We start from the raw sequence: 15,149 nt of genomic DNA on the forward strand, positions 1-15,149 counted from the left end.
GGAGAGATGAGTCAGCAGTTAAGTGCACTGGGTGCTCTTCCAGGGGACCCAGGTTCAATTCCCAGCACCCACATGGTGGCTCACAGCCATCTGTAACTCCAGTCCCAGGGAATCCATACCCTCTTCTGGTTTCTGGAGGTCCCACGCCAGTGATGCACAGACATGCATGCCAGCAAAACACACATGCACATTTTTTAAAGCTGCTAGAAACATTAATAGGAAAACGGATGGAACTGGAAAATATTATGTTAAGGGAAATGAACTAAACTCAAATACCACATGCTTTCTCTTCTATCTGAATCATAGATTTTTAATGTGTCCATGCATTTGAATAAGTGTGTGAGTGTGTGCATTTATTTACTTATGGAAGTTATATAGGTTATGAAATAAGAAAGGAGAGTATGACAGAGGAAAAGATAATTTAAGAGAAGGAAGAAGAGCTGGGTGGGTTGGGAGTGAGTAGAATTCTTTATACATTATTGATGGGAGAGTCAATTATTCCAGCCATTATGCAAAACTAAAATCAGAACTAGCATACACTCCAACTGTACCACTCCCGAGTGTATACCCAACAGAATTTAAGTCAGCAATTAGAGACAATTGTACATCTCTGCTTATCTATGCACAATCTACAGTGACCAAGTCATGGACTAGCCTAGATGCCCAGCAACAGATGAATAAAGAAAGGATGGACAGTCACACACACATCTATCAGAAAAAAAAATAACACAAAAGTAAAGGGAATTATCAAAGAAAAGAATGGATGGAGAAGGGGAAAAGGTAAGTGAGGGTGGCAGGTGGGTGGATAAAGTCAAAGTTTATTATACATGTGTGAAAATATTACCATAAAACTTCTATTCCATATAACTAATACTCACAAATCAAAATTTTAAAGAATAAAAAAATCAGATTAAATGAAAATAATCAGAAATCGAAACGTAAGGACCAGGATGGGAAATCAGATAGAAGTAGAGAAAGAACAGTGACAGTTTATAAAACCAAAAATCTGTTCCTGGCAATGCAAGTGAAATTGAAACAGCTTTCGCTAGACTGATCAAAGAGAAAAATAACATCATTCGTGTCAAGAATGGAAGAGGGGACATTGCTACACAGTCTACAGACACTAAGAACGTAACAAAACAGTTTGATGAATGTTATGGCAAAACTCAACTTATCTGAAATAAAGAAGTTCTTTGAAAAAAAAAACAGGTTGTTACCAGTAGACTTTTGCCTTTAGGGTTTGTGTGTGTGTGTGTGTGTGTGTGTGTGTGTGTGTGTGTGTGTGTGTGAGAGAGAGAGAGAGAGAGAGAGAGAGAGAGAGAGAGAGAGAGAGAGCATGGAAGTATGTGAGCACATGTACATGCAGATGCCTGCCTGCCAAGGCTGGAGGAGAGTGCTGCATTCCCAGAGCTGGAATGATATGATCTATGAGTTCCTCTGTGCAGTGCTGGATTGAAAGTCCAGTCTCACGACAGAACAGCAAGCACTCTTCACTGCTGATCAGTCTCCTAAACCTGCCGGTTCTCTCTTACACATTTTTTTTTCTTTGTTATAGTCACCGTTAACTCCTCAGGTGTGTTTGTAACAACTCTTTCAGGAGTTGTCTGGAGTCAGCACAAGGCCTTACCTGAAATCAAGCTGATGAAGGCACCTGCTCCTGGATCTCTAGCCTCCAAAACTGTGGAATAAACAAATCCTCTTCCTTCCTTCCTTCACTTCATTCCTTCGTTCCTTCGTCCCTTCGCTCCTTCCTTCCCTCCTTCCTTCTTTCCTCCCTCTCTCCCTCCCTTCCTTCCTCCCTCTCTCCTCTGTTCATTTCTCTCTCTCCTTATTTTATTTGTATTAAATTTACTTTAAAAATTGTATACATTAGTATTATATTAACATAATTTCTCCCTCCTCCCTCTAACCTCCTCTAATCCCTGATCCTTCTCAAACTCATGGCCTCTTTAATTAATATCATTACATATATATTGTGAATAAATATGTCGGTACAACCTGCTGAGTCCCCTTAGTATTGCTCATGTGTGTGTGTTTTAGGACTGATCATCGGCACTAAATATCCAGTTAGGTGCCTCGCCTCTCTGGAAGAGTAATTCACCTTTCAGCACCCATAGCTCGTCATCAAGGACAGTGATTCTCAACCTGGGGGCCATGACCCCAAAGGGATTGCCTATCAAATATTCTGCATATCCGATATTTACATTATGACTCATAACAGTAGCAAAATTACAGTTATGAAATAGCAATGAAAATATTTATGGTTGGGGGTCAGCACACCATGAGGAGCTGTATTAAAGGGTCGCAGCATTAGGAAGGTTGAGAACCACTGCTCTACAGATAGAATCCCGTCGATTTGCCCATCAGTGTGACTATGTCATTTGGTGTTGTCTTTGCTCAGGTCTGGCTTAGGCAGCCATACATGTTGACATTTCATGAGTGCAGCTTCCCTGTCGTATGTAGAAAACACATATGGAAGATACAGTCTCCAAGATACAATGCTTGCTGGTCCTCTGGCTCACACAATCACGTTGGCCTCTCTCCTTCCATGTTCCCTGAGCCTTCCGTGTAGTTGTGCTGTAAGTGTTCCAACTGGGGCAGGCTCCCCACAGTCAGTTCTTTTCATGTTGACCAGTTGTGGCTCTTTGTAATGGTCCTTATCTGCTGCAAAAGGAAGCTTCTTTGATGGAGTAAGAGCAACATGTGGGTATATGGATAATTACTTAGAATATAGTTAGGACATTATACTGGTCTATTAAAGTGGCTATAGTAGGTTTTCCTCGATCCATGACCTCACTAGCTCTGTGTAATTGGCTGGGTTTCCAGTACCAGGACCGAATTCCTTCATTTCTTTATCTAATACAAATAAATAAATAAATAAAGTGGAGCTGGAAATATGGCTCATCTCTTGCAGAGAACCCAACTTTGGTTCCCAGCACCCACTTCCAAAGCTCACAACTGCCTGCACCTCCAGGTCCGGGATGTCTGATGCTCTTGTCTTCTAGCCTCTACGGATACCGCATTCACATGTACAAACCCACACCCACTCACACACGACACATAATTTTCAAAAAGTTTTAAATTAAATCTTTAAAGAAGCTTATTGTTTGAATTCCTTCATCTCTGTGGTTTTTAAATGTGTTTTTATTGGTTGACTTTGCTCCTGACTTTGTAACAGTTTAATTCTTCTTTGCATATTTGAAGACGTTTTTATTTAATATGCAGCTATGTAAGTTGCACTGGTGAATACTTAAATTTCATTGCTTTCCTTTTGTGGTATTGGAGTTTGTGTTGGGAGGTAGTTAAGATGCCTGCAGACCAGTGGGATCCTCTGAGGCATGTTCCAGCTTTAGTGAAGGCTATTCAGGAGCAACCTTTAATCAATGGCCACTTTAAATATTTATTTTTTAATTTATGTGCTTGTGTGTGTGCCTTGATGAGTTTATGTCCACCACATGTGTGCGGGGACCTGCAGAGGCTAGAGGGTACTGGATCCCCTGGAACTGGAATCACAGGCGGTTGTAAGATGCCTGAAGTGATTCTGGGAACTGAACCCAAGTCCTCTGCAGGAACAGCTAAGCCGCTGTGTGGCCCCATCTATGGCCATTTTACCCCCACATCTAAGGCACACCCTGCAGTGAAAGCCTTTGTCTTGAGTGTGGGCTCTTCATCCTGCTTGCTAGAAACCTGCGTGACTGCTGACCTCATGAGCCCTGAGAACTGCGTGGTGTTTAAGTCTCTCAGTTACTCTTTTCCCAGCCTCGTGGGTTTTAATCTCAGTCTATATGGGCGCAGGTACATCAAGGATACTGCAATGAGGGTCATGGACCATTTCCCTGCAAAGTCCCATCCTTCCTGGCACTCGATCCTGGTCACATTGACCTCAGATTTCTATCTCTGTTTCTGGAAACTTCAGACTGGCAGAAAGCCGGGTCATCATCTCGCTTCTTGTTTCCCTTCCCCCCACGGTTCCTGGTCCCTCACTGCTATTGTTCAACCACAAAGAGCTGTTTCATACACTTTCCCCCCTGATTTTTAGTTGTTTGTGGGAGGAGGGGACGTCCTGCTCTGGCCAGTCTTTCACTCACTCAGATAACTCTGACTTGTAACAACATATGATCTTCCACACTCCGATTCCATACTTGTGAAGGGGCTGTCACAAGCTGGCGTTGTAATAATAACTAGAGATGGTGACATTTCTGATATTGAATGGAAAAGAAACAAGTGTATCGCTCGTCACACTTTTAGAAACCTGACCCAACAAGCAGCAAGATACAATGTTTGCAGTAATTTTAATATTTTCTAGGAAACATTAACTAAGACTTTGATTGCCTTTGACATTAATTTACAGTGTCGAAACATAATGTCTTATGTATGCGTACATGGGGGTGCATGTGCATGTATATACACAGGCATGTGGAGACCGGAGGTCAATGTTGAGTGTTGGTTTCTATTGCTCTCCACACTACTTTTTGAGACAGGCTCTCTCCTTGAACCTGAAGTTCACTGATTCAGCTAGCCTGGCCACCCAGGGAACCCCAGGGATCCTCCTGTTTTTTGCTTTCCTAGACTTAGGATGACAGAGCACATCACTATACCTAGCCTTTTACATAGGTGCCAGGGATCCCAAATCAGGTTCTCACGCATGTACGGCAAGCGCTTTTACCAACTGAACCGTCTCCCAAACCCCCAAATTGTATTTTAAAAATACACAAAATCATTCCTTGTCCTTTCTTGTTATTTTGTAAGTCGTTTCTGCTGAACACATTGATTTGTGTGTGTGTGTGTGTGTGTGTGTGTGTGTGTGTGTGTGTGTGTGTGTGTGAAAAAGAGAGAGAGAGAGAGAGAGAGAGAGAGAGAGAGAGAGAGAGAGAGAGAGAGATCTTGTAATCACTGCTTGGGTGGTATTCAGACAGATTTGTTGCTCAAATTATAACTGAATGATTTGTCTTTTGTGTAAAATAATCAGAGTATGAGGAGATAAGTCAAACTACTTTGGCAGAGTTCTTTTAAGCACATTACTTTTATTTTTAAAATCGTGTGTGTGTGTGTGTGTGTGTGTGTGTGTGTGTGTGCACGTGCATGCATGGTATATGCATGCACAGTCCTGTGTATGAACATATAGAGGCTATAGTTTGATGCCAAGTGTCTTTTTCTATCACTCTTCCCTTTATTTTTTTGAGACAGGGTCTCTTGATGAACCTGAAGGTCACTGTTTCAGCTAGACCAGGTGACCACAAGCTGCTGGGTTCCACCTGTCTCTGCTTCCACTGTTGAGATTACAGATCCATGAAGCCACAATCAGTTTTTACATGGATGTTGGGGATCCAAACTCAAGTTCTCTTGCTTTCAAAGTGAACTCTAACCCACCTCCCCAAAGGTATATTTTTACACTTGTGTGTGTAAGTGCGTGGTGGCACACTCATGCCACTATGTCCATGTGGAGGTCAGAGGACAGTGTGTTGGGGTCTGTTCTTTCTTTAAGCCACTGTGTAGGTCCCAGAGCTCAAACTCAGGTCGCTACCTTGACCCACTGAGCCCTCTGACCAGCTTGTAAGATATAATTTTTAGTAGATACTAAACTTAGAACCTCAATTTTAATACAAAAAGTCTTATTTGCCCCAAATCTAAGGATATTCAGCGAAGTTTTATGGGGAAATATTTTTTATTTATTTTAATTCTTTTTGCTTCAATTATGACAATGAGTTATAAAGATGTCAGTATGCGTCCACATGGAGACAAACAGTTAGGTCCCCCTGGCCCTGTGTGGCCCTGGCTGAATGGTGTTTAATGTCTATGGAATGTGCAGGCATCCAGCAGGTCTGTGAAGCAAAACACAAGAGAAAAGATCGTCATTCCCCACCAGCGCTGGCCACACTCCTCTCTGCTCCAATTTCTTATGTTCTTAAAAGCAAAGTTCTTAAAAAATATGTTGGGAATACTCTTGTCTTCTAAAAATAAGTTATGGTTAATTGAGATGATTTAAGACCTTCATAGATACTCTGTATTCTAAATGTCTATCTTTAAATACCTATACTGTCCTTTCTTCCTGCTTTCAATATCTGTAGCACACAATATAATGCCACAAAAATTCAGGCATATGCCCAATAATTCTTTTTTTGGCTTGTTTTTTTGAGACATGGTTTCTCTGTGTGGTTTTGGTGCATGTCCTGAAACTCACTCTGTAGACCAGGCTGGCCTTGAACTCACAGAGATCCACATGGCTCTGCCTCCTGAGTGCTGAGATTAAAGACATGGGCCACCACCACCTGGCCCAATAATTCTTTTGTCTCAGTTTTAATTTTGTTTCCCAGTTCCTTTATTTTTAGACAGCAATTCCAAATAAAATATGTATACTAAGACTCCTCCGGGGCTAACCATGCTGTATTTGTTTTTATTAATGTTTGTGCGTTTTATATAAAATCATTAAAAAATCAGTTTTTTGATCAGTCCTGTGCTGTGTACAGCTTGTGTCATTTCCCAAGCCCCCAGCTGACTAGCAAAAATGGGAATACACATGAGAAGAGCTTCATTCCCAAGTGGTCTCAAGTTCTGCAACACTTCTTGTCTCCTTCAGACAATTTAGCATTTCATAGATTGTGTCTTTCCCTGCTGTCTAATTGAATTGACTCAGTGGTAACTGAATCTTTCTGCAAGGCCAGGAGAAAGTTTCCACTTCTTCATGCCTTGCTGGAATAGCTGAGAACTCAACACACCTGGGTTCTTAATATAAACATACTGACTTTGAACCTTGTGTTATTTCTCCTTGGTGGTCCATTCCACTTACCAGAGGACAAGCACTGTCTGAAGTTGGTCATCATGGTAAGATACTGTGGCCCTAGGTATGTTTTATATGTTGTTTTGTTCTGCAGGTTAGACAAGCATTCTGTGTCATCACTGAACAGCAGGTCCTTAGCTGAGAATTCAAACATCTGGAACATCATTTTTTCAAATCCATTTCTTCCAAAGAGCTCCTGAATTGGGACGAACAGACAGTCACTGAGGGTGCCAGAAAGCATAGAGGTGTCTACTCTGTCTAGAAGACCAGAGGCTTCAGGACTGCTCAACTCTAGGCCTTGGAGAACCCCAGGACACAACAGTTTAGGAAATGTTGTAGTAACTGAAAGCATGGTCTGTGGGTTTGAATCCTGGCTTCATCTTTTCCTTGCTATGCGAACTTGGGAAAATTCTTCCCTAAGCTAAGTCAATCTCAGTTTGCTTATTTACAAGTGGAGGCAGTAACATCACATTGCGCAATGATTCATGTAAAGGAACGTAATTAGAAAGCTGGCCATATGTCACTACTTAACTAGCCAGAGCCAGGTGTTTTCCCAGCTGTCTAAATCACCCTCCCATGTCTCTCTGCTGCCTGGAACTCTTGCTCTTTGCCCCTCCTACTTTCTGGGGCCCAGCCAGTTCCATATCTCCATCCTACCTGCCTGCCTTAGTTTACTTCCCTTTAGTCAACGTGGCAGCTGGTCTTAATGTGAGACTTTCCCCTTCACATGTCCACAGTCCAGACTCTCTTACTTTAATGGTTTTCCTAGGTATGAGAGTCAATCTTGATTATCAACGTGACATACCTAGGAAGAGGGCTTCTCAGCCAACTAAAGCCTCTGTCAGACTGGCCCATGGGCATGTCTATGTGGCATTTTCTTAATAGTTGACACAGGAGGGCCCAGCCCTCTATGAGAGGTACCATCTCTCAGCAGGTAGGCTGGGACAATACAAGAAAGAGAGCTGAATGTGAGCCTGGAATAAGACAGTGATGTTCCTCCATGGTCTCTGCTTCAGTTCCTGCTTCCATGTCCCTATCTTGAGCTTCTGCATGGCTCCCTCAGTGATGGACTGTAACCTGTAAGTCAAATATACCCTTTCTGTGCCCAAGTTACTTTTAGTTCATGTCTTAGCACAGCAAAGAGAAGCAAACTGAATACCAGACCACTGTCCTTTAACAGGATGTGAGGGGGAAATATGATAAAACATGGATTTCTTCTTTGGAGAACTGTTACAGACTATTATTTTAAGGTGTGTTACATTTGTTTATACTGTGAAACATTTGTTTTAATGATGCAAAGATGTGTTGCATTCTTTTATGTTGCATTTGTTTAACTTTGTGAAGCTGTGTTACTGTGCCTGTCTAAAACACCTGATGGTCTAATAAAGAGCTGAATGTCCAATAGCGAGGCAGGAGAAAGGATGGGCGAGGCTGGCAGGCAGAGAGAATAAATAGAAGGAGAAATCTGGGAGGTAAAAAAGGAAGAGCAAGAGAACAAGGAGAGGAAGAGGACATCTGGGGCCAGCCACACAGCCACCTAGCCACACAGTCACACAGTGACACAGCCAGCCACACAGCCAGGCAGCCACCTAGCCACACAGCCACACAGCCAGCCAGCCACCTAGCCACACAGCCACACAGCCAGCCAGCCACCTAGCCACACAGTTACACAGTGACACAGCCAGCCAGCCACCTGGCCACACAGTTACACAGTGACACAGACACACAGACAGACACACAGACACACAGACAGCCATGGAATAAGAGTGAAAGGAAGATATACAGAAGTAAGAAAAGGAAAAAGCCCAGAGGCAAAAGGTAGACGGGATAATTGAAAGTTAAGGAAAGCTGGCTAGAAATAAGCCAAGCTAAGGCCAGGCATTCATAATTAAGAATAAACCTACATGTGTGATTTATTTGGGAGCTGGGTGGTGGGCCCCCCAAAAAAGTAAAAAGAGAAAAAACAACCAACATCAGGGAACCTCCAAGAATGGGGTGTCTACTGCAACAGGGAGAGGGGACTATGGGTTTTCCTTTGAATCATTTGAGTTAGGTATCACCTACTTCATAAGAGCAGCTCCTGATGGCTTCCAGGAAGGTCAGAAAGTGCCTAGATGTTTGCTCTTTAACTTCAGATGGTGCCCAGCCTATCCAGGCTAAGGAGACAAATTCAGCTTGACTACAAGTCAGCTAGAGAAACCGCCATTTTGCTTTTTCTACACTTAGCTCAGCCAATGAGCCAACAGCTCCCTACTTATTGTACCAGAAGAGAGAAGGGATTAATTCTCAGGGAGAATTGAGGCGGCCCAAGAGAGCCCATGTGTTTACTCAAGGCTATAAATCTCAGGCTCTTCTCTTGGATCCTTAGAGAGCTACAGAACAAATGGGCATCAGATACAACCAGAGACAGGACTAGAAGGTCCAGGGTTCTCTTCTCATGGAGAAAGCGTGTGAGCTGGGCTGGGTATGGGCACGTGGGCATCTGTGCAGCTCTGGGAACTGGCACTGAGTCATTCGGAGTAGGCACTGGTGCCCATACCTGTTGGTTGAAGAGTATTCTGCGAGCAAAGTCGACCTTATCTTTCCTGGAGAACACAGCATGGTTTGGCACTCGGGCCAGGTGGCAGCTCTGAGCCTCAGTCACGGGCTTCCTGGTGCCATCAAGGCACAGCAGCTCAAAGTCTTCCTGTTTCAGACCCTTAGCCCAAGCCTCAGGGTTCTTTCCTAGGGAGATACAGATAGATCAGTCACAGCTCACAGCTTTGGTCCAGGTGCCCTCATGGGGAATGAGATCAACCATCAGTGCCTGGGAAGTCATGCTACACAGAGAAATATAACAAAAAGAAGAGAGTTCACAGACTCATCACCTTCTTGTTTGGTGCTCCATTAGTCCCATTCAAGGCAAAGATTTCTTAAGGTAGTCCCACGGTATTAACAACCCCGGAACAGGCAAATGTGCCCATGAGGCCCTGGCTTTGCCATCTGGAATGCTGCTCACCATCGATACCGAGCCGGCCCTTCAGCTACACAGTGCATGAAGGAGCACTAGGAGTGTGTGTGTGTGTGTGTGTGTGTGTGTGTGTGTGTGTGTGTGTGTGTGTGTGTGAGAGAGAGATCAACCCCCATTTGACAACGATAGCTCAGACGGCATTTGACTTGCCCAGAACCACACAGCTAAGAAGAAACTCACAACCAGAGCTGGAGTCGCCGGCAGGAAGGGAAAACATGTTTTATGTAACTTAGCCTGTGTGCTCTTCTCAGTAGTCCTGGAGGCAAGTCACTGTGTCCCCATTTCACAAAACAGGGCTTGACAAGAAGGGTGGTACAGACCGTCATGCTAGTGACTTAGGAGGCTTAGGCAGGAGGATTATGAGTTCAAGACAAGCCTGGACAATGTAGCAAGACACTTTCTAAAACTGAAAAAGAAAATACTTTGGGGCCTGTGAGATGGCTCAGTGTGGGGAGCAACCTGAGTTCAATCCTTGGGGCCCACAGGGTAGAGGGAGAGAACTGACTCTAGTTAAGTTAACTGACTCTGACCTTAGAACAAACACACAATCAATCAATCAATCAATCAATAAATAAATAATAAAAATTTAAGAGATAATTGTGAATGGTTGGAGAGGTGGCTCAGAAGTAAAGGACCAAGGGACCTGGGTTTGAGTCACAGCACCCACAAGGTGGCTCACAATGGTCTGTAACTCCAACTCCAGGGAATATGATGCCCTCTTTTGGTCTCTGTTTTGGCCATAAAGGCAACAGGTATGCATGTGATATACAGACATATATGCAGGCAAACACTCATACATGTAAAATTTAAAATCAATCAATAAGTAAACAAAATGTTGGGACTGTAGCCCAGTAGTAGAGCACTTGACTAGCAAACTCAAGATCCTTGATTGAATTCTCCAGAACTGAACAAAAAAATAAATAAAATAACAGTCCTGAGAGTATTAACAAAGAAGGGAAAATTCAATAAATTAGACTATGTTAAAATTAAGACTATTTCCAGGCAGTGGTGGTACACGTCTTTGATCCCAGCACTTGGGAGGCAGAGGCAGGTGGATGGATCTACAAGTTTGAGGCCAGCCTGATCTACAGAGTTAGTTCCAAAATAGCCAGGGCTATATAGAGAAACACTGTCTGGAAAACCAAAAGAAAAAAAAAAGAAAAAGTAAAAAAGAAAACTGAAAACTGTCCACTCAGGGGCTGGAGAGATGGCTCAGGGGTTAAGAGCATACTGCTCTTCCAAGGACCTCAGTTCAGTTCCTAACATCCACATCAGGCAGCTCCAGTTCCAGGGTATCCAATGTCCTCTGGCTTCTTCAGGCTCCTGCACACATGTGGTGCAAATAAACTCACATTGTCACACACACATACGAATAAATAAATAAATTTTTTTCTTTGAAAAAGGCAAGCCACAGAGAAGCGCAAGGTATTTTCCAAAATCAATCGCTGTCAAAATTTTAATCTTGAATATCAAAAGAATGCCTGTCAATCAGGGAGCCAGACCTGCTCACATAGTCCATGGGCTCTGTGTTTTGTCATCTGGGGTCAAGGCCAAGGTGATAATTAGCATCACCGAGTCTGAACAGGTTGGAAGTCTGTTAAATGCTAGATTAATTTAAAATGCTTGGACTCAGTCGCTGGAGTCTGCTAGGTTTAGTTATTAAACGTCCCCAGTTGCCTCTTGGGGCACCACTCTACAAGGAAGACCCGAGGAAGGAAAGTACAATGCAGGCACCTACCATCAGTGTTCTGTAGAACTGTGGGGTGCTTCATGAAGGCCACATCCCCCTTCTCGACCAGACACCTGCACAACAAGGGCCAGGTCAGCAAAGAGAGTCAACAGGAGTGAAAGGGGCCACCAAGGGGGAGTCACACCCCGTCCCCGGTTCCTGAACTCCCACACAAGCAACTGTAGCCCCTTCCCTGGGTTCCTGAACACCCACACAAGAACTGTAGCCCCTGCAGGGCCCTTGGGTGGTAGACCAAAAAAGCAATGGAAAGACAGAACTGCTCGCTGACTTTCACTTGTAAAAACCACCATTCACATCCTTGTTTTAAATTCCCACCACTTTGCCCAGACAGGGTGCTTGTGTTCTCCCATTAGCAGAGATGTGTAAGGGGAGACCCACGTGGTGTAGTATCACACCAGGAGATACCGCAATCAGTGTGGAACGCCGGCTGTGAAGGGGTTTGATTGCACTCATGTGTCTGCTCGGTACTAACAACAGTGAACATGCTTCTCTAGACAGGACTCACCCTTAACCCCATGGGAAAATGTGCACCTGTGTGCAGGGACACTTTTTTATTTTTTAACAAGAAACGTGAAAAAATCGATTCTGTGATATCAGCCCGATGGAAATGTCTATTGATCGTCAGGGACGCTGTTGTGATTTGAATCTGGAATATTCCTCCCAGAAGGCTTAGTCCCTAACTGGTGGCACTCTTTTGACAGTTGGTAGAAATTTTAGGAGGCTGGGGGTCACGCCTTTGAAGGGCATATCATGTGCCCACTCCCCCATCCTGTCCCACACTAGCTCCTTCCTGGCCGTTATGAGGTGAGTGATTTGTCTCCTCATGCTCTTCCATCATGGTGTTCTGCCTCCCACAGGCCTATGCAGTGGGGGAAGGTGACCATGGATGAGAATTACTAGCCACAACTCCTTTAAGGTATTCTCTTAGGAATTTGTCACCACTGTAAAAAACTATCACAAGCTCCTCTCCAGCATTCTTTCTTTCTTGTCTTTGGGTGACTCTATCTACAACTAGGCTCAGTTGTGCCCATTCAGACTCATGAAAACCCCTCACCTACTTTTCTTCATGGTCTCTTCGTACAGAGTCCCACTCCTGAATGGGCATGGTCACCTGACTTAGGTGAATCATCACCTCAGGGCAAGGCAGACCGAGCAAGACTGCCCACTCTTTAATCTCAAAGATGCTCTCCTAGTCTCTGTTCTCTACTCCAGATCAGTGGTCCTCAGAGCCGGAGGCTAAGGTCCATCAGCATCAACACCAGCATCCTTGAAACCTGAGCAGGTCCCTGAGCCCCACCAGCCTGACAGGTAAATGGGAGACTGTGGGGATGGTGACCCGGAATCTGCCTTCCCAAGCCCCTCAGGAGAATCTGAGCCATGGTCAGTCTGAGAACCACAGTGTCATCCACTCACTTGTGATTTTCTCACCTCCCACCAACCGTCTTTCCAGTTCCTCCCCGGATGCATACACTGTGCTTCCTGCTTCCCAGAGAAAACACAGGAATCATGTGGTGGATTTTTCCCTGTGGTCCTCTGCAAGACCTGCCAATTGTTTCCTCTTCTCCTACTGTCCAGTTGGAGGAAGCTGGTCTCCCAATGCCATGGGTCCTCACCGGGTACTCTGATCCCAGGCCCCACCTGTGATCTCAGGAAACATCTGCCACAGTTATACCTGTTCTCATATAATTTTAATCTTTCTTTGCTCACAGGACTCTTTCTCATTTGCCGTTCATATGCCTTTTCTGGTTTTTTTTTTGTTATTTTATTTATTTCTTTTATTTGTATGAGTGTTTTGCCTGCATGAAACACTGTACACCACATGTATGCAGTGCCCATGGAAACCAGAAGAGGGCGTCAGATCCTCCTGGAAATGGCACTACACATGGTTGTGAGCTGCCATATGGGTGCTGGGAATTGAACCCAAGGTAAGTGGTTTACCAGCTGAACCATCTTCCCCAGTCCCTGAACAGATTCTTAAACTGGGTTCTGAAGAAATTGAAAGGAGAGAAAATAGAGTGAGCAACGGTGTATAACTTCAAGTATTTGTTGTTGGAAAGAGTGAAGCATTTACAGCCACTTGAGTTTATTTTTTTGTTCGATGGAAAAAATAACAGCATGTTTACATGCTGGTGGAAATGACCTAGTAAACAAGAAAGTGTGGAACCCTGGTGGTTCAGTCGGTTAGGGTACAGTACTTAGAAAAAGAGGATGTGAGGATGCAGGAGAGAGAGAATTGATGGGGCGAAGCCCTTAGATCACCAGGAGAGGCTGTCTCTAACCGGTGCAGGACTGGGCTCTGACAGGAGAGGACAGGTATCCAGAATGAGGGGCGGGAAGGCAGCATCTCAGGGTACTAATGCTGATGGATGCTGCCGTGAAGCTGACCCAATACTGAGGCTTTGTGGGCTTCCTCTTCTAATTGCTTGGTCTCCTAGGAAGCAGATGGGACCCAGAGGCATGCATCTTTTGAGTTTGGTCCTCATCACTTGAAAAGAAAGCCAGACAGCTGGAGGTCTCATAGTTCAGCCAGAAGCAGGGTCAGGCACTGAGTACAGAATAACAATGACCGTGACTGGTCTTTAAATGTGTGTGGGTGTACCGTGGGAAAACAAGGACATGGCCAAGGGTGTGAGAACAGAAAGTACTCACAGGATTGGGGTTTATCAGGATGAATGAAATTAGGGCGAGTGAGAGGGAGGTAGGAGTGACAGAGAATGCAATATTTTGGGGCTATGATGGTTCTCTGTGTGCTCCTCATCATTTTGTAAAGGGAGTAAGTTGTGTTTCCAATAATTTTAAATCTTATGCATCAAAATGGGACTGGGTAAGTGGGTGACATCTGTAACCCCAGAATTTGAGAGGCTGAGACCAAAGAATCACAGATTTCAGACCAGTCTGGGCTACACAGTGAGGTTCTGTCAGGTCACGAAACTTGACGATCTGAGTTTGACCTCTGGAGCTCACATGGTAGAAAGAGAGAGCCAACTGCCTCAAATTGTCCTCTGATCTCCACATGTACACTATTGAGCACAAGGCTCTCTCTCCCTCTCTCTCTCTCTCTCTCTCTCTCTCTCTCTCTCTCACACACACACACACACACACACACACACACAGATAGATAGATAAGCAAATACTTATTTTTTAAAGTATTGAAGTTGGACCAAACCTAATACCATTATATCTTATGATATAAAGAAATTTTAAGCTAGTTTGGGTTAAAGTGAACATTCAGCAGATATTGTTGTCACTAACGAATGACTGATAAGAGAGGCAGAAGTTTGGAGGGCAGGGTGAGGTGTACTCTCCTGGTGTACATGGGGACAGAAGGGTTCTCTAGAGCTCCACATGCTGTCCACACAGCTTTGTATATGGGGCCAGGAGGGTTTTCTAGAGCTCCACATGCTGTCCACATAGCTTTTACTTGACTAGCACACCCCCGACACACAATCTGAACATGTCCAGCCTGGCTCATCATACTTAGAACTTGGTCTGCCTATTCAGCCAGGTCTACAGGGCTCAACAGACATGGCCGCCATATGCTGACCCAGCAGGTCACAACCCAGACCCCTCCTTCTCCATACTTCGGTCTACAAACCTCTCTTGCTGACCTT

At 44.3% G+C, this 15,149-nt stretch overlaps 1 protein-coding gene across 1 annotated transcript in view; it reads right to left on the minus strand.

Annotated features, from left to right (window-relative positions):
- Positions 1 to 5,146: 5,146 nt before the first annotated feature.
- LOC128104746 (inhibitor of carbonic anhydrase) overlaps positions 5,147 to 15,149 on the minus strand; it is a 44,870-nt gene continuing 34,867 nt past the window's right edge. The window contains exons 14-17 of the mRNA XM_052729773.1: positions 11,527 to 11,591; positions 9,318 to 9,502; positions 6,788 to 6,974; positions 5,147 to 5,822 (exon numbers count right to left, since the gene is read on the minus strand). Coding sequence (XP_052585733.1) covers positions 5,788 to 5,822; positions 6,788 to 6,974; positions 9,318 to 9,502; positions 11,527 to 11,591 — 472 coding nt within the window. The 3' untranslated portion in view covers positions 5,147 to 5,787. The remainder of the gene's footprint in view (positions 5,823 to 6,787; positions 6,975 to 9,317; positions 9,503 to 11,526; positions 11,592 to 15,149) is intronic.

Source organism: Peromyscus californicus, unplaced genomic scaffold (genome assembly GCF_007827085.1).
Source record: "Peromyscus californicus insignis strain IS unplaced genomic scaffold, ASM782708v3 Scaffold_11__1_contigs__length_118956290, whole genome shotgun sequence".
Lineage (NCBI taxonomy): Eukaryota > Metazoa > Chordata > Mammalia > Rodentia > Cricetidae > Peromyscus > Peromyscus californicus.